The following is a 23,176-nucleotide window of genomic DNA, read 5'->3' on the forward strand; positions in this document are numbered from 1 at the left end:
CCCCTTCTTCATTTTCCAACTCTGCAAACCTGTTCTTGAGCTCTATTTCTCCTCCACTAGCCTGTCTTTTCCTCTGCCTGGTTCTCTTAGTCACATGCTTCCACTGTCCATTTTCTTCACCCTGCAGTCTCCCCTCAGAATTCTTCAGTCCTGCTTCCATCTGCAAGTCTGATCTTTTCCCTTCAGCTGCCTCATGTCTTTGCTCCATAATCCACTTCTAAACCCTTCTAAACTCAACCAGCCTTTCTACCTGCATCTCCAATCCTCGGATCTTTTCTTCCATCAAATCTATCAGATGGCATTTCATGCAGACAAAACTCTTACCAGGTCCCCCCTCCAGGATCATGTACATACCGCAGCTTCCACATCCCATCATCTCCATTGTGTCTTCCACTACATGGGTCACTCCCACTGCTGCCTCTGTATCTGTCATCGCCTTCCCACCTAAATCCTGTTAATCTGGGAAACACAAACCACACCAAAACACCTGGCCTATCACTGCCCGTTTCTCACCAGGGAGCTGAGCGGGCTTGTTTGGAACCTGCTCAGCTGAATCTGCATGATATTAGTTTAACCTGTATTATTTGCATAAAAACCTCTCCCACCCTTCCCCTGCCAGGGCTGGTGGCCAATAAGAGCTGTTTCCCCAGTTAACAACCTCTCCCTCCACCTGCCCTCACTCAGAAAAATCCCTCCCATTCCATTCTCTTCTGCTCAAAGATCGGCTTTTATACGTTGCATCTTCTCTGAGAAAGGTAACTGCCATTGTTTGGCTTGGGTGTCACTTGCCCTTTCCCTCAGGGGCTGGCCCTGCAGGGCAGTCAGGAAACTATGGTTTTTACTGCTCTGGTGTCTCGCCCCACTCCCGACAGACTAGGCAGTTCCTACTCCCGCTTCTGTCAATGGCAGTGCTCCCAGTGACTTCACTGAGAGAGAGATTAGCCCCTGCCTGGGTTCTCTGCAAGCTGCCCTGGAGTTTGTTCCCAGCATCAGAAACCGGAGCTAACCCCCAATACCCGGGATGCACCTGAAATGTGGTTTAGTCGCCAGCCCTGCTCCTGTGAGGAGGCCTCATACCAGCAGATTTCACCAATGGGTAGGCAGGCCGTTTGGATTCACAACTGATCCATTGCGAAGTGCAGCCTGTTTTTATCTGGATGAAAGACATTTGGCTTAAGCTCAGTGTAGCTAAGGCTGAGATAAAGCTTGTGGCAGGAACATGCAAGTGGCTTATGCAGCTCTAGGGCAGGAGGTGCTGCTGAGTGAGAGCTGTGATGCTGGCAGACCAGGTGCCACCTCATGCCAAGGTCCCCATGTCTCAGTGGATCAGGCTGGCTCAGCTGGGGGTTAGTGTTGTTGCAAAAGGTGCTAGAGTTATAAGAACGTGTTCAGACTTTATGGAATGCTGGTGAGCTGCTGCCTGCATTCATTAATCTCACAGCATCTGTATCCCATACTGTATGGTAACATCTGAGCGATTGCATTGTGAGCCTCTGTGACTGTCTCTCTCCTGTCTGGTGATTTACATAAACTAGTGTGAAGGGCTGATCTGCAACAGAAGGTGTTACGTCCTGCCCAATAGGAAAGGCCCATCAACACCAGATGGACTATCGTGGGACGATAAAGAGGACAAAAGATGTTGCTTGCTATGCCCCCTCCACTCTGGTAAAGATGAGTCATGTAAGTGGATTCCTCAGGAGGGAGAAAGGGGCTAAAAATGCCTCATAGAAAGGTACTGGATCTCTATGCTGCTTGGACTCTGAGGGGCAAGGTTTACTAGGCATAAGTTTGTTTTCAGTTTAAACCACTTTTTACCAAAAAATTCCCAGGTTTTACAAAAAGCATTATTAATTTTTTTCTGATTTTCACCCTACTTTTGTATCATTCAAATATATATATATATAAAACTTGTTTTATTAGGAAAATACAATAGATGGCATGAGATATATGTATGACAATAATACATTAGTCTGTGGGTATATGCAAAGCTGCCTGGTGAAGAAAGGCTCTGTATTAGTCTAGAAGATACACACAATAAACAAACAGGCACGCAGGCAAGCTCTGAAGTGCGTGCACATCTGGATGTACTGATGAATCTCACGCCCACCCCATACAAATTTCAAGCTGTTAGCAGATAATGGGTTAAAGATTTGACACACTAAAATGGGAAGAAAATGAAAATCTGTATCAGAATGCGTTTCAGAACACAAGGAAGCATTCAAAAGTTGAAAAAAAAACAAAAACAGGAGAAAAGGCTGAAGATTGTATGCCCTGCAAATGGTGTAGCCCAATTATTAAATGTAAATATTTATAGGCTAATAGTTCTAAGTCTACAACAGTAATCTGTTTATTCAGAGGAAAAGTTTTATTTGGGGACTGGAGATACTGTTTTCTTAAACTCTGAGGTGGCACTGTGTTCTGAGTTCTGTCTTAGCCCTGCAGCAAACCACACTGATGAACAATATTCAAAGCGTTAAATCTGCCAAATACTTTTTCTTCCTGTCTTTCTGTCCACCAAAATAAACCCTGATATTTACCCAGAAAAAATATTAATAGTTTTTTGCACTGATTTTCACCTGTTTTTGTTGTGGTGGTATACACGGATAAATTCCTGGGGAAAATTACATAAAATAAAAGCTGAAAATGAAAAGCCCTAGACATAAGCAAGAGATCCCCAGTGCTTAGCCTAGGTTAGACCTAAAGCTCCTATAGACCTTATTATAAAAGCTTCTATTACTTTTTGAAACGTAGGATTGGAACTCATTTGTGTGTCTCCAGTTTACCAGTTTTAACTTTATAAATATCTCTTATTTCCTTGTCCTATTCAATAAACAAACCTTTATATAATTTATTATAGGATTGGCCAAAAGTGTTATCTTTAGTGTGAGATCTAAGGTGCAACTGACTGGTCCTTTGGGACTGGAAGAAACCTGAATATTGCTGTGATCCTTGGCATAAGAGACCATCCATCACAGCTATATGCTCACCTGGGTGGCAAGACAGATCGGAGTGCACCAGGGGACTGACTGTGACTCTGTGTTGAGGCCCACGGTGCCTGAGGCTTTTAGAACTCACAACCAATTGAGGGTTTGTGCCCGTTCTTAACAGCCTGCCCTGTGGTGGGTACTCATGCTTTGAGTCACTGCAGCATACAAGGCCAGGGCATGGGCTTCATGTTTAATCTGCATGGGCGGATTACACAGCATAGTCTCTCCTCCTTCCTGTGGCTACCTCTGCTCTGTGGGCTCTCCAGGGACTGGCTAGGGAGGCTGCAGTGGGTGCAGAGCACAGCGGCCCGTCTGCAGTAGGGACCAGACGCGAGGGAATCAGTAACAGTCCATGGTGGTGAGTTTGTACAATGACACTCAGGGCGGGTTCCTGCAGGCGATAGTCCATGGAGCCTGTCCCAGGCTGGTGGGCCTCAATACATGAAGCAAGGCCAGGGCCCCTGTGCCAGAACAGGAGCTCCAAGTTATAAAGGATCAGGAACTGGTGAGGGAGAGAGACTGGATGTGTCAGAGCAGCCTGGGAGAGTCAGCCAGGAAAAGGGGGAGGTGCCAGGTGCCTGGGAGCCTGGAGAGGGTCCCTGAGGCAGCTGCGGACAGCCCTGTGCAGGCCCTCCCTGGAAAGAGGGAGGAATTAGCCGGAAGCCAGGGGCAGGACTAGCCTGCTCGCTTTCAAGAGCCAAAGCCAGTGGTGGGGTGGAAGGCTGAAAAGGGCTGAGAGGAGCTAGGGGAGGGGCTGGCCAGCTGTCCTTCCTGATCCCAGAGCCAAGGCTGAGAGGGCTGAAGGTTGGGAGCAGCAGAGGGAGATGCCAGCTGGCTCTCAGAGCCAGAGAGGGCTGAAGGCTGGGGAAGAAACAAGGTGAGAGACAGTGGGGCTGATTTGTTGATGGACCATGGGGACTTGTCGCTTTTGTTATGGTTTATGTACATGTGATTTTTATAACAAATGAACCCCACCAGGGCTATATTTAGACCAGGGAAGACTGGTTGAACTATTGCTGGGAACACTTTAGGAGGGAAACTGAGGCAGACGTGCCTCTCCTGACCTGGCCTGCTGCAGGAGCCGGCTCCAGGCAGGGCTGCCATGAAAGAGCCCTTAATCATTGGGGCCTGAGCCACCTCTGCTCCCCTTCCCCCACAATGAGTGAGGTCATCAGGTTGTCTTCGCTGGCCAGCCTGAGTGTCCATCTAAATCTAAATCAGGGAGTCAGGGTTGCAGGATCCCATAGGGCAAAGGCTGAGAGGGAGAGAAATGGGAAAAACTTGGCTTGGCCAGGAATCTGTGTCCAATATGTGGGATCCCAGGGCCCCATCCCGGGGATGTGGATTCCAGTCCCTGACCCTAGGATGTGATCTGTGATTCAGCTCCCACCAAGAGACCCCACAGCAACCCAAGTGCCAGCTGTGAGCTCAGCTTTTCTGGCTTGGGGCCGTAGCACTTTACACGTGGACTTTGCTGAGCAAAGCCAGGCCCCAGCTCCCTTATGGGATCCGTGTGGCCGGTCTCCCGCAGGGATCTGCTCGGCGGGATTGGGGCCCAACTGTTCCCGGTGGCAAGAGACTTTGGACAGACAAAAATTCCTGTTCCGGCTCAAATCAAGCGGCGTTTCCCCGCTGGAGTTACTTGGATGCGGGACCGACTGTTGTAATCATGGCACGTGAGTGGGGGGCTGAATCGCCCCCCAGGCAGCTGGGATGGGGAGAAGGGCCCCTTCCCATGCTGGAGAAGGAGGCCCGGGGCGGGGGCCTTGTCAGTTGCTCGGGGTCAATGCCAGGCGCGTCCAGCCCCTTGCCCGCCAGGGCGCAGGGCGCAGCCTGGAGCGCGGGGGCCCCTTCGCAAGACCCGTCCTGCCACCATTCGGGGCGCTCGGCGGGGCTCGCCCGCGGCTGGAAAGGGAGGCGCCCGGCGCGGGTGCGCCTTGCAGGAGCCGGGGGCGGCTCCCGTGCAACGAGGGCCCGGGCCCGGGCCCGGGGGCAGTGCCTGGGGTTCACGCGCCAGCGCGGGGAAAGCCCCTGATTTCCGGGAATCCACGGGCTCCCGGCACACAGCTGCAGGCGCGGGCCTCCCCCGCCTCCCCGGGCCGCGAGTTCGAGCCCAGCCCGCAGCGGTGGGAGCGGGGCTGGGCGCCGCAGACCGCTCCGGGATCCCTGCGTGCGCTAGGCGTTCCCCGGCCGCCGCGAGCCGCCCCCCGCCTGGCCCGGAGGTAACCGGGGGGGGGGCAACTGCACCCGGCGGCTTTTAGCAGCCTGAACAAGTCGGGAAGGGGCTTAGGGTGCCGGGGAGGCAGGGAAGCGCTGGGCAGGGGGCCCGGCCAGCTGGGGGGTCCCGCGCCGCCGACGTGCAAGACCCCCCCGGTGCTTTCTCCAGCTCTGACGGCTGCTCCCAGGCGTCTCCCCGCCTTGTCCGGATCCTTTCGGGCCCCGATGCTGCGCGGCCGGGCCGAACGCTGCCCCCCCCCCGGCCCATCCGGCAGCCCCCTGCCCCCGGGCGGGCTCCCCGGGCGGGGTCGGTTCAGCCGGGGGGCGCCAGGAAGGTCGGATCGCGGACGGGCGCCGGGCTGGGCGCGCCGGCAGCCGGAGCTGCAGGGCACGGGGCTGTGTTGACACGCGCTGGAAAATCCCTCGGCTTGAAAGTGCCCCAGAGCAGAGCGCTTCCAACTTTTCTTCTGGCCGACCCAGCTGACGAAAATTGTTGATGCCCCCGGCCCAGCGGAGCTGGGGATGAGGAGTTTGGGGTGTGGGAGGGGGTCGGAGTGTGGGAGGGGGTCAGCTCTGGGCTGGGGGTACAGGCTGTGGGGCAAGGCTGGGGATGAGGAGTTTGGGGTGTGGGAGGGGGTTGGAGTGTGGGAGGGGGTCAGCTCTGGGCTGGGGGTACAGGCTGTGGGGCAAGGCTGGGGATGAGGAGTTTGGGGTGTGGGAGGGGGCTCTGGGCGGAGGCAGGGGGTCGGAGTGTGGGAGGGGGTCAGCTCTGGGCTGGGGGTACAGGCGGTGGGGCGAGGCTGGGGATGAGGAGTTTGGGGTGTGGGAGGGGGCTCTGGGCGGAGGCAGGGGGTCGGAGTGTGGGAGGGGGTCAGCTCTGGGCTGGGGGTACAGGCGGTGGGGTGAGGCTGGGGATGAGGAGTTTGGGGTGTGGGAGGGGGCTCTGGGCGGAGGCAGGGGGTTGGAGTGTGGGAGGGGGTCAGCTCTGGGGTGGGGGTACAGGCTGTGGGGCAAGGCTGGGGATGAGGAGTTTGGGGTGTGGGAGGGGGCTCTGGGCGGAGGCAGGGGGTCGGAGTGTGGGAGGGGGTCAGCTCTGGGCTGGGGGTACAGGCGGTGGGGCGAGGCTGGGGATGAGGAGTTTGGGGTGTGGGAGGGGGCTCTGGGCGGAGGCAGGGGGTTGGAGTGTGGGAGGGGTCAGCTCTAGGCTGGGGGTACAGGCTGTGGGGTGAGGCTGGGGATGAGGAGTTTGGGGTGTGGGAGGGGGTTGGAGTGTGGGAGGGGGTCAGCTCTGGGCTGGGGGTACAGGCTGTGGGGCAAGGCTGGGGATGAGGAGTTTGGGGTGTGGGAGGGGGCTCTGGGCGGAGGCAGGGGGTTGGAGTGTGGGAGAGGGTCAGCTCTGGGGTGGGGGTACAGGCTGTGGGGCAAGGCTGGGGAGGAGGAGTTTGGGGTGTGGGAGGGGGTTGGAGTGTGGGAGGGGGTCAGCTCTGGGGTGGGGGTACAGGCTGTGGGGCGAGGCTGGGGATGAGGAGTTTGGGGTGTGGGAGGGGGTTGGAGTGTGGGAGGGGGTCAGCTCTGGGCTGGGGGTACAGGCTGTGGGGCGAGGCTGGGGATGAGGAGTTTGGGGTGTGGGAGGGGGCTCTGGGCGGAGGCAGGGGGTTGGAGTGTGGGAGGGGGTCAGCTCTGGGCTGGGGGTACAGGCTGTGGGGCAAGGCTGGGGAGGAGGAGTTTGGGGTGTGGGAGGGGGCTCTGGGCGGAGGCAGGGGGTTGGAGTGTGGGAGGGGGTCAGCTCTGGGCTGGGGGTACAGGCTGTGGGGTGAGGCTGGGGATGAGGAGTTTGGGGTGTGGGAGGGGGCTCTGGGCGGAGGCAGGGGGTCGGAGTGTGGGAGGGGGTCAGCTCTGGGCTGGGGGTGCAGGCTGTGGGGTGAGGCTGGGGATGAGGGGTTTGGGGTGCAGGAGAGGGCTCTGGGTTTGGGGGGAGCTCAGGGCTGGGGCCGGGGTACGGGCTTACCTCGGGTGGCTCTCGTTCGGCGGAGCGGGGGTGCTGAGGCAGGCTTCCCGCCTGTCCTGGCACTGTGGATTGCGCTGTGCCCCGGAAGCAGCCAGCAACAGGTCCAGCTCTTAGGCGGAGGCGCGCAAGTGGCTCTGCGCAGCTCTCGCCTGCAGGCACCCCCCATGCCAGCTCCCATTGCCTGGGAACTGCCAATGGGAGTGCGGAGCCGGTGCTTGGGGCAGGGGCAGCACACGGGGCCCTGTGGTCCCCCCTGCCTAGGAACTGGACCTGCTGCTGGCCGCTTCCGGGATGCAGCGCGGTGTCAGAACAGGTGGGGACTAGCCTGCCTTAGCTGGGAGCACTGCTGCTGGGACTTCTAAGGGCCCGGTTGGCGGTGCTGACCAGTGCCGCTGAGACCCAGTGCCTTCCATTCCCTGACCCACTACTGGGTCGTGACCCACAGTTTGAAAACAACTGCCTCAAAGTGAGTGCTTGGTCTGTGCACAGAGGGACTGCGGCATTCGGAAGCTTAGATGCCATCCCACTGCACCTTGGCCCCTACCCCTCACTCGCTGTGGCGGGCGGAGGGTCATGTTCCCCCTTAGAGGCCAGGTAGCTGATGCGGCTGGCTCTGTGGGTGCTTTTGTGGACAAATGCAGAATGTTTGCAAAAACAACCCCACCTCCCCCCCCGCCCAGTTGTATTTGGGTCAGTCGGCTGGGGGCTCTGCTGGGAAGGCTTAAAAATAGCACAAAAAAGAGATTTAAGACGGAACCTTTTCCAGGAACTCTTCATCACAGAGCAGATTGGATGGTGGTGGGGATGCGGGTTTGGAGACTAACTCGACTGGAGTCCTGTATCCTGTCTTCAGCCCTTTACCCCACAACTTTTCCATCCTTCCGCTTCCCACTGTCTGATCAATCATAGAATCAATCATAGAATATCAGGGTTGGAAGGGACCTCAGGAGGTCATCTAGTCCAACCCCCTGCTCAAAGCAGGACCAATCCCCATTTTTTGCCCCGATCCCTAAATGGCCCCCTCAAGGATTGAACTCACAACCCTGGGTTTAGCAGGCCAATGCTCAAACCACTGAGCTATCCCTCCCCCCACCCTGATCCCCACCCTGATCCTCAATTAGCAAACTGATTGAGAAATCACCCGCCCCCAGCTGACTGCCTTGCCGGCGTGGCTGTGGTGAGGTTAGTGGCAGATGTGTCGGAGCTCCCAGCTGGTGGCAGACATGAGCGTGGATGAATTATTAGCAGTGAGCATGACACATGCTCGAAGAGCACCTCTCATCAGAAATGTTCCTGTGTCTCTCAGCTGTGCACCTGCCAGGGCCGTGTGAAAAATCAGCCGTGCACAAACTGTGGTTGTATCAACCACGTGTCATTTAAATATTAGCATTGGCCTTTGCAAACCTGGCCCATTCATCCATACCAACGCCCTCTCCCGCTTGTATGTGTCTCTGCATCCGCCCACAGCAGCATGCTTGAGTGGAGCCGCGCTTTACCCCCTGGGATCTTACCTCCCAGTTGCACAGGATGGTAGGATGGCCCAGTGACTGGGAGGCTAGCCTGGGATTTGGATTCAATAACCTATTCTGCTACAGACTTCTTGGATAACCAGCCTTGGCCCAGAGATCCCTTGGGACCAACTGGAGAGGGCGTAAGGGGCATATGGCATATAGGGATCCCCTGGGTCTGACGTTTACATGACAATGCGCCGAAGAGTGGCATATGAGGTACACACTTGTTGTCTTAATCGTTGCAAGAGGGATGTATGGATGATCTGTAAGGAGTTAAGTATCTATTCTGAAAACTATGCTCTTAAGGTATGTGAGTTAAGACAGGTCGCCTGGAGGTAATTGACAGGTTCTGTTCAGGTAGGGGGCAGGAGACGCTTATCTCCCTTGCTGACCATTATGATGTGTGGCTTACAATGTAAAGCTTGTTGCATAGGGAGCCAGCAGCTTTATTGCAAAGTCAACAAGAGATCACAAAATCTACAGGAAGGAGCACACCACAGGCAGGTGGCCATTTCGGGCTAAGATCAAATAATTAGTCTGGGTCAGAAAAATGCAGAGAGACCCCCGGGATCCTTCACCAAGGAGACAAGCTGCCAGCTGGCATATGAATGGATGGTCGCAGCTGGTCTGGTTAACACTGGGAGAAAGACTTAGGGTGAGAGAACCTTTATGAGACAGGACCGTGTTGGGAGTTAAGTCTAGCTGCTAAAAGGTCTATTATGATTTGGCGTTAGACGTAACCAGTTGTTTCTGATACTTTCTACCTACTTCCTAGTACTCCAATCTCTGTTAAATAAACTTATTCTGGTTTTCACTCTTACCTGATCTAAGGGGTGTGTGTTTGGCGAAGCTGTGATCTCAGGTGTCATGAGTCAGTGGGGTTACTATTCTTTGCGGAACTGCGAGCCTGGTAATTCTGACAGTCCAGTGGAGCAGGGGCTGGATGTTCAGAGGGTGTGGCGTTTGGGCCTGCCTATCGCTAACCTCCAGAGGGACAGGGGAGCCAGTGTGGGCTGAGAGGGAAGGGCTTGTGCTGCCCGTGGTTGGCAGAGCCTGGGAGCCAACCCATGGCAGGCACAGACAAGGCTTCCTCATGGTAAGGTGCTGCACAGCCGTGGGTACTCTGGCCACTTCATCTGTCTGCTGCAGATCCCCTCTGTAACCTATGGGATTATTGCCCTGCCCGCCAGGGGTGCCTGAGCTGAACACACTGGTGATGGAGAGATACTACACGAACAAGGGCAAGCGGAGCACCACAGAGAGGGAGAGCCTGGCACAACTGCTGTGCCCAGGGTAGAGAGAGAGAACCAGGGCATCCCAAAGCCCGCAGGTCCTGTGCCCTGAGGGGCGATTTGGGGAGCTTCATGCCAGTATGCCAGGGCTCCCCCTCTGCGCAAGCTCCGTACATTACAAGTAAGGGCAAAGGCAGCTTAGAGTGGCTCACGGCGGGGTGGACAGATGGCTCCAGGCCAGCTGCTCGAGGGGCATGGCCAGGTTTTCAGGAGGGTTCCGCACCCGCTGCGGCAGCCGAGATGCTGATGCCCAGATCCTGAAAGGTCTTTACAGACCTAATTCCCGTTGACAGGTGCTTTGAAGGAGCCAGGAAATCGGGCTTGTAAAGCATGGGCTGTTGGGAAGTGTGCAGGGTGTGTGTGTGTGCGCGCACACCTGCTACTAGTGACATAATTTAGCCCCTCAGTTCACCAGCGCAGATGCAGCCAAGGCTGTTTGCTAAATTTATTGCAGCTTGGTTAGGATTTTATCATAGGCTTTGTTTTTTAATGCTCCCTATGAACCCGCTCCGATGCTGTGTAAATCCTTATCACCCCCGACACACACTGTGCCTACCCACAAAGGAGCCACCGCATACTTTCGCAGCAGGAGCTGGAATTTCCTCATGCTGGTAAATGTTGTACCCATATTACTTCCCTTCCTCGCCCCTGGTGGTGTTTGTGCCAAGACTTTCTCTGTCAGTGGACAGGTTTCAGAGTGGTGGCCATGTTAGTCTGTTTTGGCAAAAACAACAAGGAGTCCTTGTGGAGGACTCCTCCTAGTTTCTGTCCGCTGAGTGCAGTGACAGCGTGGAGTCCGCTATTGTTCATGGCTAGGCTTGTTGTTTTACTTTCCCAGCACTGGTACAGGCAATCAATAAACTAATCTAGCTCCTTGATTCAGTGACCCTTATTGCTACGATGCTTAAGGGCCAAAGGGCCATGTGGAACTTGGCAGGCTAGTTAACAAAGAGATTACAATCTGAGAAGGAGGACAGGGCTTTGAGACTTGACTAGGGCTGGCAGAGCTCCCTGTTTAGCCTTGGCGATGTTGGGCTATTCGCTCTCTCAGCAGGGCAGTGAGTTAGCAGTACAGAGAGCCTAGAGACGCAAACACGTTAGGTGCCAGGAGCTGCCTCCAGCCTTGATTAAATATCAACCGTGCAGAGCAATGTGTCAGGGATGGGAGTTATGCGGCAGGGGGAGAGGAACACAGGCATTACGGTGGGGTGGGGGAAGGTTTCTTCATTTAATTTACCCTGCTTGTACACTCCTGTGAGTTGCTTTAACTGCTGGTATGTCAGTCCCACCATCTGAGATACCCGTCAGTACTGGATGCAAGGGCAACATCCGTCACCTTACCGATTATCACTGCATTTTCCCTAGAGTCAAATCCAGCTCTTTACAGCTAAATTAAAGACCAAGGCCTGGAATAGGCTTCCTGATCCTAGCCCATAATCCCGGTCCTTTTCTTTTCCAGTCTGTGGTTGGCTGAAGGACACTTCTCCCCCTCTGTTGCTTGATGCTGCAGAGGCAGGAAGCTGGGGGTCGTTGTGGTTATTTCAGACTGCCCCAGGGGATCTCCCTGTGCTGTGCTCAGGCGGATTGGGGGGCGCCAGTTTGGGGCTGTCTGGGAAGGTGTTTCATTTGGGAGCGAGGTTCCCTATGCAACGGCAGCTTGGCAGACAGTGTGGGAAGAGCCGGAGGGCATGGGCGCTCTCCGCCAGGTGTCACTTTTGTCGTCAGAGGTTGGAGGAGGTGGCGTGGCCCCGAGTGCTGCTGTCGTGCACAGAATAAATACCAATGAATTCATCTCCCCGCTCTGCAGGGAAACCGGAGCCCAGCTCCGGCCACCACGCCCCAAGGGCAAAGGGTGCCCCGCCCTGAAGGCAATTACTGAGCCTGGCGCGAAACCTGCAGAAGCTAGCCGAAGGCGCAGGGCTAGATCCTCCGCTGGCATCCATCACCAGAGCTCTCTGAAATGAATGGAGCCTCCAGCTGAGGATCTGGCTCCTTCCAGGGCAGGGCTGGAGTGAATCCTTCAGCGCAGACTTGCGTACAAAAGCTTCCAGGTTCGCGCCGCACCAGGGTTCTGGGCAAAAGCCGTTTAAAGGCCTTTCCAGCTCAATGTGTTTGACAGTGTGAATGGACAGGGCTGGTCCCCAGAAGGCAGAGTCTGGGGCCGAGGTTTGATGCTGATTGTTCAGTGTTATCTTGCCCAAGAGAAGACCTGCTCCCGGTTGAAAGCCAGGTTTGCAGGCTGGAGTTTGTGTCTGTGTTGGTTGACCAACGAGGGAGAGCGGGCGCAGGGCCACGGAGCGCGGGCAGCTCCGCCAGGGGCGAGGAGAAGAGAGGGCCTCCTTCCGGGGCGCTCAGCTTTCGGAGCGGAACGCTGGGTGCAGCAGTGCGGCCCTCGTGCGGGTGAGCGCTCTGGGCCACACGGGAGCTGCTCCCAGGGGTGAGAGCTCACCGAGGTGCGCACGGGATCCACCGCTGCGACGGGCAGCTGGCACTGAGCAGGCAAAGCAGCTCACCCGAGTTGCAGGATAAAGCCGGCCTCCTCTTTACATTGTCTCGCCCGCCAGCTCTCGCTGCTTTTCCTGCTGCGGGTGCAAGTTACACTTGCCCTCCCTGCACACTGAACAGACGCCGGTTGCTCTGCCTGGCCACGCGTGCCACCGTACACACCACGGCTCTGCTGACCCCCGCCCCGCGGGCATGACTCCAGTCAGACTAGCACCAAGGTGGCCACGTCCATGGAAGAGGCTGTGGCCACCAGTGAATCTAAAATTAGGGCTCAGTTCCTCCGCTCGTACGAGGTTCAGCAGAACCTCCGAGTTCCGGACACCTCGGGGATGGAGGTTGTTCCTAACTCTGAACAAGACGCTGTGGACTTCAGCCATGGGTGGTTTGTGGCTGCGGGGGTGGGTCGGGGCTTCTGACCCTCAGGACATAAGGGCTTCAGGTGGGAGGCTCAGGGCTCTCCATGGCTCTGGTCCTGGTTTCAGCTGGGGGGCGGGGGCGCACTGGGGCTCAGGACTTCAGCTACAGGGGAAGTGTTGATCCTGAAGCTGTCGCTTCCCTGCGCCCACATAGCTAAAGCCCCGAGCCCCCACGCGGCCGAAGTCCGGAGCCCCACAGGCCACCTGCTGGGCCCTGGAGTTTTTATAGTGTGTCGTGGGGGGGCCTCGGAAAGACAAAGATTGAGATCCCTGCAGTACAAGATTTGTGTGGGGTTGTTTTGTTTTGTTTTCCCACCTCTGCTGCTGCCTAATTGGTTACTTCCAGTTCCACATGGTGTCTGGCTGACGAACAGTCTGATGCTCCTATCTTTGAGGTTCCAGGGTAGCGCATTAATGACGCGGACCATCGCGGATGGGTTTATAGCAGGGAGCCCTTGTGCTTCGTGATACGTGGTCGCGGGTTGTGCTGTGGGATCCACCCCGTGCCAAGAACTGTTCTCCACCTCCGCAGGCCTGATCTACCCCCAAGCTTGGACGGAGCTAGCAGAGAGGGTGTTTGAGCCCAGCCTGCGCTGGGGAGCAGCTCCCTTCCCCGAACTGGAGCGAAGGGCCAAATCACACCGGCCGGAGCATCCTCGCAGTGCAAGCCCCTTGGCTTCGAAGCTGATTGAGTCGAGCAGGTGCCGTGGTGGTGTGGGGCCAAGGCTCGAGTGTGGCAAAGTGGGACTGTTCTTAATGTTTCCTCTGAATAGTGTGGGGGTGCCTCAGTTTCCCCTATGCAGTTCTTAAGTATCTATGGGGTGGGGTAACGGTGTATGATCATTGCAGAGCCCTAGAGGGCAGGTGTGTGCAGGGGTCTGGACACAGAGAATGGCCAACACCCTGTTTTCTGGCAACTGATGGCCTGGGCCCTTCCTCCCTGCAAGGTGAGAGCTAAAGGGTTGGAGAACAAAGGAATCAGGTGACCTCCTGGCCTGGGACAGGGACAAAGCCCAGAGGAGGAGGGGCTGGAGAGAGTTTCAGTTTGGGTCTGGCTGGGGACATGGAGTGAAGTGCAGACGTGGTTGTCTGGCTCACTGCCTCCCTAAAATGGACCCGGCTGAGGGGTCCTGTTCTCTGCACCTACAAGCTCTGTGTTAGACTGTGTTCCTGTCGTCTAATAAACCTTCTGTTTTACTGGCTGGCTGAGAGTCATGTCTGACTGTTGGGGTGCAGGACCCTCTGGCTTCCCCAAGACCCCGCCTGGGCTGACTCGCTGGGGGAAGCGCACGGAGGGGCAGAGGATGCTGAATGCTCCGAGGTCAGACCCAGGAAGGTGGAAGCCGTGTGAGCTGTGTCCTGCAGACAGGCTTCTCCCAGAGAGGAGACTTTCCCAGAGTCCTGCCTGGCTTCATGGGGAGCAGTTCCAGAGCATCGCCTGGGGACTCTGTGACACCGAGTGCCTATCCTGGAGGCAGTTCCAGGGCGGCGCCTGCAGGGAGGCTGGGGCTGGACAGCCGCTGAGCACGGTCTCGTCAGAACTTTAACGGAGGGTCCATCGGCCCCACATCACCCAGCGAGGCCGTCTCCTCTACCCCTCGTTGCTGGAGGCAGTGATGGGGATTGGGGTAGATCGGTGCTGTGGAGTGGGAGTGGTGAAATCAAGTCCCCTCCCAAAAATGCAGCTTCCTTTGCCCCGGCCCAAGGAGAGGAGGGGAGAACAGAGATGCGCCCCTCCCTCGCCAGGCGGAAAAGCCTCCCGTGCTCTTTGTGTGCCAAAAACTCACGCAGCCTCCCGTACCCCCGGGTGCCAAGCCCCGTCTGTCTTAAGCCCCAGCTTCCTCCCTGATCGTGGCCACCGCACAGTGATGCGGAGCTGGCTCCAATGCCTGCAGGGCCTGGAAACCTTGGGGGCAGCTGGGAACAACCTGAGTTGCTGAGCTGACACAGGTGCTATGGGTCGGGTTGGCTTTGTCTCTTCCTGACTGGTGCAGGCTGGCAGCGTGGCCTTGTGACTGTGCTGTGACCCAGGAGACCTGCCTTCTATTCCTGCCTCTGTACTGGCCCGCTGGGTGACCTTGGGTGAGTCATGTCCCCGTGACTCAGTTTCCCCACCTGTGCAGAAGGGATAATGACACTGACCTCCTTTCTATAGTGCTCCTGAGCTCTGCGGATGAGAAGCACTAGATACGAGCTAGGGATTATGATTCATTTCAGTGGAAAGACCTGTCTGATTGATTCCTCTCGATCTGCGCTGTTTGAAATCAGGTAGCGGTCTAACCACGGCAAGCCATTGCAGGCTGCTCTCCCCAGGCCAGACTGCTCGGCCAGCTGTAGCTGTGAGGCTCTTGCTGTGTTTCCGAGCTTCATTAATGGGAATACAATGTAAAGACAATTATAAGAAAGTTACGGGCAGTAAAATGAATCCAGAGCTGTGATGGGCACCAGCCTGGCTGAGGTGCGTGAGAGTGTTTAAAGTTTACCAGACTAAATAACCCTTTGATTCATCCAGAGCAACACCCAGGAGATTAATAAGACTGGGACTGTTCAGCTTGGAAAAGAGATGACTAAGGGGGATATGATAGAGGTCTATAACATCATGACTGGTGTGGAGAAAGTGAATAGGGAAGTGTTATTTACATCTTCTCATAACACAAGAACCAGGGGTCACCCAATGAAATTAATAGGCAGCAGGTTTAAAAGCAACAAGAGGAAGTATTTCTTCACACAATGCACAGTCAACCTGTGGAACCCCTTGCCAGAGGATGTTGTGAAGGCCAAGACCATAACAGGGTTCAAAAAAGAACTAGATAAGTTCATGGAGGACAGGTCCATCAATGTCCCTAGCCTCTGTTTGCCAGAAGCTGGGAATGGACCACAGGGGATGGATCACTTAATGATGACCTGTTCTGTTCATTCCCTCTGGAGCATCTGGCATTGGCCACTGTTGGTAGACAGGCTACTGGGCTGGATGGACCTTTGGTCTGACCCAGTGCGGCCGTTCGTATGTTCGTACATGCTGCAGTACCTCACTAGCCACGTGCTATTGCTTTTCTCTCTTCTGGCAGCTAGTCAGAGCTCCTGCAGTGATGAACTCTCTGTGCTGTGCTGCCTTATCTCTCATCTGGCACAAAGGGCACAGACTCCTCTTTGCCCAGGACTGAGCCACCTAATAACTAGCTACTATCTCAGCTTTCACATTACATGGAACAAGTTTCAACATCTCAGCTCAGGGACTCCGATCAGTCCCTTGGGATCAATCCTTGCTGCTGTTGGGCCGGATGTGAAACTTGTTTGCCCACAAGAAAATGCCCCGTTACGTGGTTGAAGCCATTGAGCCCGGCGCACGTTTCTGTAGCCCAGGGGCCCTGTCTGAGTAGTTTAAATTGACCAAGTTGTCCCCGTGACAATCTAGACACGTGCAAATGTGTCTGGTTCAGAGTGGTGGTGGATGTGACTTTGCCAGCTCTCGGTCCGACAGGCTATGAGAACTCATGTCATGACTACAGCTTTTTCTAGTAACCAATGGACCGAAGCAGCAAGGCCATTAAAGAACATGGTTGTTTTCAAACAGGTTGTTACCAGTAGGGGGGGATCCCCAGTGGCCAGTCAGGCTCCCGAGCTATCTATCTGTCCAGATGTCCTGTGGCCTAGGGGGAAGAAAGCAAGTCACAGTGTGTCTGGTGTTGAGGGGTGCACCCTGCTTGTTCCGTCTCCTCCCAGACAAGGTCCTTGGGGTAGTAGCAGATTCCACTTCGCATATTGCCTGTTTCTGGGATTTCCTCTTTGGACTCTCTCTCACCAGTCAAAAGGCCCCATCCCAAGTTCCCTGGAACTCACTCCCTTAGTTCTGGGCCAAGGCCAGATCACACAGCATCAGTGACTCTAGGTCATCTGAATCAGTTGTGTATTTGTACGTTTTTGCTCTTACGCTGCCTTGCTGCTGCCTAGAAAACGTGCCCAGCTGCACCCAGCCATGTAACGCATTCAAACGAGGCTTGTGCCCGGACCCACCGAGGGCAGGGTTCTCCTGGCTCTAACCAGCAGCACAGATCTCTGCTGTATAATCAGAGATTGTCCTGCCCGTGGTGCAGGACTGATCCAAATGGCACCTGTGCAGATGTTGCACTGGAAATCCGTGGAGCAGAGGTCCCCAAACTGTGGGGCATGGTCCCCGAGAAGGGCACAGAGCAACATCCTTGGGTGTGGTCGGGGAGGGAGTGCCATCCAGCCCCTCCCTGCCCCCAGCTCTGCTCCGGTCCTGCCCCCAGCCATGTCCCTGGCACCCAACCCTGCGCCTGTCCCTGTCCCCAGCCTACGTGCGGCTACGCTCCTGGCTGACCTCTGCCCCCAGCGCTGGCTGCGGCTCCATTCCTAAGCCCCAGCCTTGCCCCCCCTTACCCTTGTTGATGCCCCCCGCCCCCCACAGCTGCAGCTCTGGCAGGGCGCGGACAGAGATAAGGAGGGGCACGACTTCCAAGCGTTTGGGGATCTCTGCCGTAGGGCATCAGAGGGGGGTATTTCGCCCTTGGCACAGACATTAGGAGAGCTGGCAAAGCACCAGGTACAAGTTCTGGTGATGAGGCATGCTCAGAGCATGACAGCAGGAGCTGGCTTCCAGCCGTCCAAGACAGCATGTATGTGTCTTAGCACGCTGAGACCTGCCTAAGCCGCCACCTGAGGGACCAGCAAAAATGGTTTGATCAGTAGAAATAGATCAAACAAATTGATCCCAGCGACGTACAAAGCCCCTGAAATGCAGCCAGCTGTGGGTGGAGGGTGAGCCCCCAGCAGAGCTCGCCGGGGCTCTGTTTATTAGCGAACGGCTGAGGTGTGCTACCCCAGCTCGGCGCGCTGGCCTCTTGGCTAACGTTGGTTCCATTTGGTTTTACCTCCCGTCTCCTGTTACAGAGCCCAGCTTCAGACGCAGACGGAGGATAATACTAGCGTTGTCCCCACACACAGCCTCGGGGATCCGCAGCCTCCAGCCCTTCACCCTAGACCCCACGTGCAGTGGGGCTGGGTCGTTCCTTCCTCCTGGCACCTTGCGATGGGAACACGTTGGCAGCAGCTTTTCGCCCAGTTGCAGCAAACACGCACGGCACCCTAGAGAGGAGGGGAGAGCCCCTCACCCAGGGAAGGAATCGGCCTCCCTGGGCTGCAGGGAGCCTGCAGGTCCGTCCTCGGCAGCAGTGTACTGGGGCACCCCCTGGTCTCTCTCCCATGAATCGCTGCTCCCGGCACGCGGGAGGCTGTTCCCGCTGACACAGCCATTGTCATGTAGGCCGGATCGTCCATCTGCTCGCTGCCCAGACACACGCCATCAGCATGCAGTGGGGCTACGCACCCTTCCTCTGTGAGTACGATGGGGCGCTCGCTCTCCTGTCACATGCAGGGCAGGGAAAGGGGTCGGACACGCCTATGGCCCTGTTCTGGTTCGGAGAGCACCGGACCAATACCCTCACAACAGCACGGGGCCAAGACCCTTTCCCCAGGCAGCCCCTGGCTGTGCCAGCCCATTCCTGTGCCTCCCATGGGCTGGCACGCTCTGACCTGCTGTGGACCCTGGGCTGCCCCAGAGAGGGCTCTATCTGGAAAGCCAGGGCGGGGATGGCCAGAGGGCCCACGCAGGGATGCAACGGAGGCAGCAGAGCTGTTGCCAAGCCCAGCTCACAAGCTCCTTGTTGGGGCGGATCTGGATAACAGCCGCCCAGGGTCGAAGTCCCAGCCCTGGTCCATGCACTCAGTGGGTGGGACCCAATGCTCTGTTCAGGAACCCAGCCAGGCCCTTAGCATTGGACTGGGGGGAATGTTCTCCACTCTCCCCTTCGTTCAAATGACCCTGAGCCATGGTGGCCAGGTCTCTTGCCCTGTCCTCCCCTCCCCATGCTGCTGCTTCAAAACACTGACAGATTTCCCCCTTCTCCTTCCCCTCCTCTCCCGAGCCCTGCTCTGCAGCATAAGCCTGTTCCTCCTGGCCCCCAGCATGTGATGGGAGCCAGTTGGGGCATGGCCTTACGCTTCTCGTTCACCCTCGGGTGGGGGGGCGGGACGGTGATTTGCAGATTTCGTGGCTGTCCTGGGGCTGGAGGCTGCAATGCAGAAGGAATGCAGGATTATCGAGGCTCTCCAGAACAAGCTGACATATCGGCAACGGCTCCAGTACATGGTAATTCTTTGCCTCAGGCTACGTTACCGGTTGATTTGTGTCTCCCTTTCCAAAGGCCCAGACATGCATCTCGGGCAATAGTGCAGCCTCTGCCTTTCTGCCCCTAGCGCACTGAATGCTGGGGGCCGTGGAATCAGAACCATCTCTTGTTTCATCCCCTTTTGGCTTCTCCGGGGCCAAGATTTTCCAAACTAGCAGCCTGACGCTAACCAGCTAACTGCCCATTTTGGATGCCAGCTAGGAGCCCTGGTTTTCTAAAGTGCTGAGCCTCCAGCAGTTCCTGTTGACATTTGCCCTGCCTAGCAAGGTCCCTCCTCGGGCTGCTGGTAGGTTAATTTCCAAGCCCTGATTTAGGTGCATGACCAGGTACCCAAGTGCAAACTATTTGGCTCATTTTCAAACATCGCAGAGGGGGCTGCAGCCCCCGGAGAGGGCAAACTGGTGCATACGTGCAACTCTGCCTTCTAACGGGCAGAGTCTTCTGCCCAGCTGTGTGTCACAGGCCCTAGACTACAGGTGACTCCTGACGATTCTCCTTTAGCTCAAGTGGTTGGGACTTGTGCTTCTGGAGCAGGAAGGTCCCCGTGGTGTACAGTGACAGTGTCACGGCATTAGGCAGCTGCACACCTGTTCTAGGTGTTACAACCCAGATTAGTTTTCAGCATTTGTTTACCCACAAGGAAACATGCCCAAGGTGCCTGGCACGGTACACGCTTCCCCATCAACTCAGGGGGAGGGGACAGGAGTGGTTGCTGATGGGGACACAGCCCAGGAGGATCCGGGGAAGAGAGAAGCTTTTAGTTCGCGACTAGGATTTTATTTTTCTTGCCTTTGCAGAAACACTATTTCCCCATCAACTATACCGTGAATGTCCAGTTCGAAGAGGTTCTCAAGGCGGCCAACATTACCAGGCTGGTAAGGTGTCCGGTGCTCACTTTCCATCCTCACGCTGTTTACCATCCCGGTGTCCCAGCTCACCTGGGAACAGCTCTGCTGTAAGCTCCATGGTCTTTCTACAGGCGTCCTGAACAGCTGCTCCCTTAGCTCAGCTGGCCGAGACCCCAGTTCTCGGCCTCAAGGGCCATGCGTTCTAGACCAACCATACTGGCCCATGGCTTGTTCAAAATCCCTCACTGCCTCTGGGCTGGAGGTGGTAACGCAAGTGTCAGGAAAATCTTTGACATCCCAGCAAGTGCCAAGAGTGGATGGCATCTGACACCTGCCCTGGGCATTGGGGCTTTTCATCCAGGACGCTTCAACAATCGTCCCTTACGGTGCACTGAAGCCGTGGCTATACCTGGTTCCCCAAGCAGGAATTGAACAGTCCTATAGCAGCGTGAACTTCTAGGGTGGTGCTTGTTTCTCCCCAGTTTCCAGCTAGGGAGCAGCTGTGAAGGTTAAATGCTGGATTGATAGGTTCCTACTAAATACCAGAGTGGGAGGGATGCTTTGAGGAGGAATCAAACTTTACAGAGGCCGGGGGTGTTGGGATCTGAATTTTGCTCACACCCAGGGGGGTCAGGATCTGGGGGCAGCTGCCAAGTCTGGGTCTAGCTTTCCCCAGGGCTTAGGGATGATCTGATCACAAGAACGAGCTGGCAAGCAGGGCCACTGAATCCAAGTAGTGCAGAGATCAAGGCACGCACCAGCCCCAGGTGCTTGCTGAGCAGAAGCTCTTGGAGGCTGCAGTGGAAACGGCAAAGCGGCCCGTGGGCGGGGGCTGGGTGTGGGCTGTGAGGTGCTCTCCAGAGGAGCTGCTGGGGCCCAGGGCAGCAGCCCCTTAGGAGGCTCCCCCAGAGGGCGGCCGTGCGTGACCCTTGTCCCCTCGTGCTCCCCAGCGGGATCAGAACGTCAGCGAGCTGTCCCTGCGCTACCTCTGGCTCAGTGTGAACTCCCAGGTGCTGCTGAAGATCTGGGCTGTGCTGCTGGAGAGGCACCCGTCCTGGGAGTACACCCAAGATCTCTGCCACCTCTTTGAGCAGCTGGCTGAGGAGTACGAGAACTACAACCAGGTGGGGAACCTCCTGGGACCCCAGCACCCTGCCCCCTTTTGGGTTCGATTCCTGTGTCTTGCACAGTGCTCAGCAAGTGACCGTCCGGGGGCCAAACGGGAGGGCGAAGTGAAGGGGGGAGCCAGGGCAGACCCCGGTGGCCAGCGCCAGTGTGGACGTGGGGTGACTCTTGCTGTGACAGGGCAGCATGGAAAGGGGCTGGCCTGCCCCAGCCCAGGTGTGGCTGTGTCCTCCTCCTGGCTTGGCTGGCGGGTTGGGGATGCCGTGGGCAATGGGGGAGCTGAGATGCTGTTTAGGGGCCAGACATACCCTGTGCACTTGGCACACACAGAGGCTGTACCCCACGCTCCTGTGGCCCCCGTGCCAACCGCAGGGCGGGGCTCTGTACCTGCACGCGGGAGAGATGCAGAGACCCATGGGTTGCTGGGTGTGCATGTCCTGCATGCTGGGCTGCAGCTGCCCATGGTGCTGCACGCCCTGCTGCATTGCCCCACGCCCCGCGTCTGGCCCACTGTGTCCCCATGTCCTGCACACCACACCAGCTACATATGCTGAGTGTGCACCTGGCTCCCTGCACCCCACACATGATCCGCTCTGCACGGCACACTGTGCTGTGGATATGGCAGCTGGCCCACACGAGCACCTCCCTCCCCCTCCGTGTGTTTGTCCGCTCTTCAGGGCAGGGGTTTTCTATTGCTCGTTTGTACAGCGCCTAGCGTGACAGGGCCCCGATCTCACCATTAATAACAACACACACACAATGCAGGAACATCTCAGGGGGCTGGTGGCCTCCCCAGAAAACGGGTGCAGGGCAGCTGGCGGGGAGGGAGCAGTGCTGTTGCGGAGGGGGAAGCCTTGAAATCGGTCATAAAGCAAGAGCTGTATGGGAGAGAGCCAGGCCTGAGGAGGGGCACCAGAGGGAGAAGGGACCCTGTAGCCACATGCTGCTCATTGCTGGGGTTTACCCATCCCTTGTGCCCGAACTAGGGTGACCGGATGTCCCGTTTTTATAGGGATAGTCCCTTTTTTTGGGGACTTTTTTTATATTGACGCCTATTACCCCCCCACCCCACCCCCTCTCCCATTTCTTCACAATTGCTCTCTGGTCACCCTAGCCCTAAGCCCAGCGGTAGAGTTATGGCCCAGGGCTAGCCTAACCATGAGCAAACTGAGGCGGCCGCAGGATGTCCCTCTCTAGCCCCCCCAGGAGCCTGTACTGATTAACCCCAACTTCTCAGGGAGCTTCCTGTTTCCTGCTGCTTCCCTGAACCCACTTGAGGAGAACAGGCTGTCAGCTGGAGTAGTAGGAGCCAGTTAGGCCCTAAGACGCTGATAACTTCCCTCACTCAGGCCCTGCTACCAGCCTGCTTATTTCTCCCCTTCAACTGAGTGTTGAGAGCCACTCTAGCTGGCACAGAACAACAGCCACGAGTGAAAGAAGAAAACGCCCCTCTGGGGCAGCATTCAGAAAAAGAAAGCAAAGGAAGCTTTTCTACCTAAGCAGGAAGGAGCTCTCCTGAGATACATAGACACAAATGTTCACGGTGAGCCTTCCGGCCCCAGGGAGGATGTGAGTGGTGAGGAGATGCCTGATCTTCCAGTCAGTCAGAGAGCGGTGACCTGGCAGCTGCTGCAGCATCCATATCTCCATCTCAAGTGGATGTAACCATGCACATTCCTGAAGAAAAGTGTAGATCAGAGAAGAGTGTGGTGGAGACGCAAGAAACAGCTGCTGCTGAGTTTAGTTCTTTAAGTCTAGAGGATCCAGGACTGTGGACCCACTTGAGCAGTAGCCTGAGGGACTTCCTTGTACTGCATGGGCCACAGCAAGTGAAAAACTTCATGTTCCCCAAAGATAATGAAAATAGAAGTTTCCATCCAACACATTACTGTCGTGAAATCCCCAATGGTGACAAAGTGGAGAGGCCATGGCTTATGTACTCAAAACCCAGGATGCTACATACTGGTTTTGTTGCAAACTCTGCCAGTCTAATGTTCCAGCCACATTGGGTTCTACAGGAACAAAGGACTGGACAAATCTGGCTAGAAATCTGGCGTG

General features: G+C 56.4%; 1 protein-coding gene across 5 annotated transcripts in view; it reads left to right on the forward strand.

Annotated features, from left to right (window-relative positions):
• The first annotated feature begins 3,736 nt into the window (after positions 1–3,736).
• The window catches only part of IL34 (interleukin 34), a 59,940-nt gene continuing 40,500 nt past the window's right edge, over positions 3,737–23,176 (forward strand). For 2 of the 5 annotated variants that reach the window (XM_073307208.2, XM_073307214.2), the window contains exons 1-5: positions 3,739–3,864; positions 17,848–18,292; positions 19,002–19,105; positions 19,943–20,020; positions 20,944–21,117. In XM_073307208.2, coding sequence (XP_073163309.1) covers positions 18,265–18,292; positions 19,002–19,105; positions 19,943–20,020; positions 20,944–21,117 — 384 coding nt within the window. In that variant the 5' untranslated portion in view covers positions 3,739–3,864; positions 17,848–18,264. Of the gene's footprint in view, positions 3,865–5,012; positions 5,210–13,468; positions 13,638–17,847; positions 18,293–19,001; positions 19,106–19,942; positions 20,021–20,943; positions 21,118–23,176 lie in introns of those variants that run through there. The other 3 variants (XM_073307210.2, XM_073307213.2, XM_073307209.2) reach the window with 3 other exon arrangements.

Source organism: Lepidochelys kempii, chromosome 12 (genome assembly GCF_965140285.1).
Source record: "Lepidochelys kempii isolate rLepKem1 chromosome 12, rLepKem1.hap1, whole genome shotgun sequence".
NCBI classification, from domain to species: Eukaryota; Metazoa; Chordata; order Testudines; family Cheloniidae; genus Lepidochelys; species Lepidochelys kempii.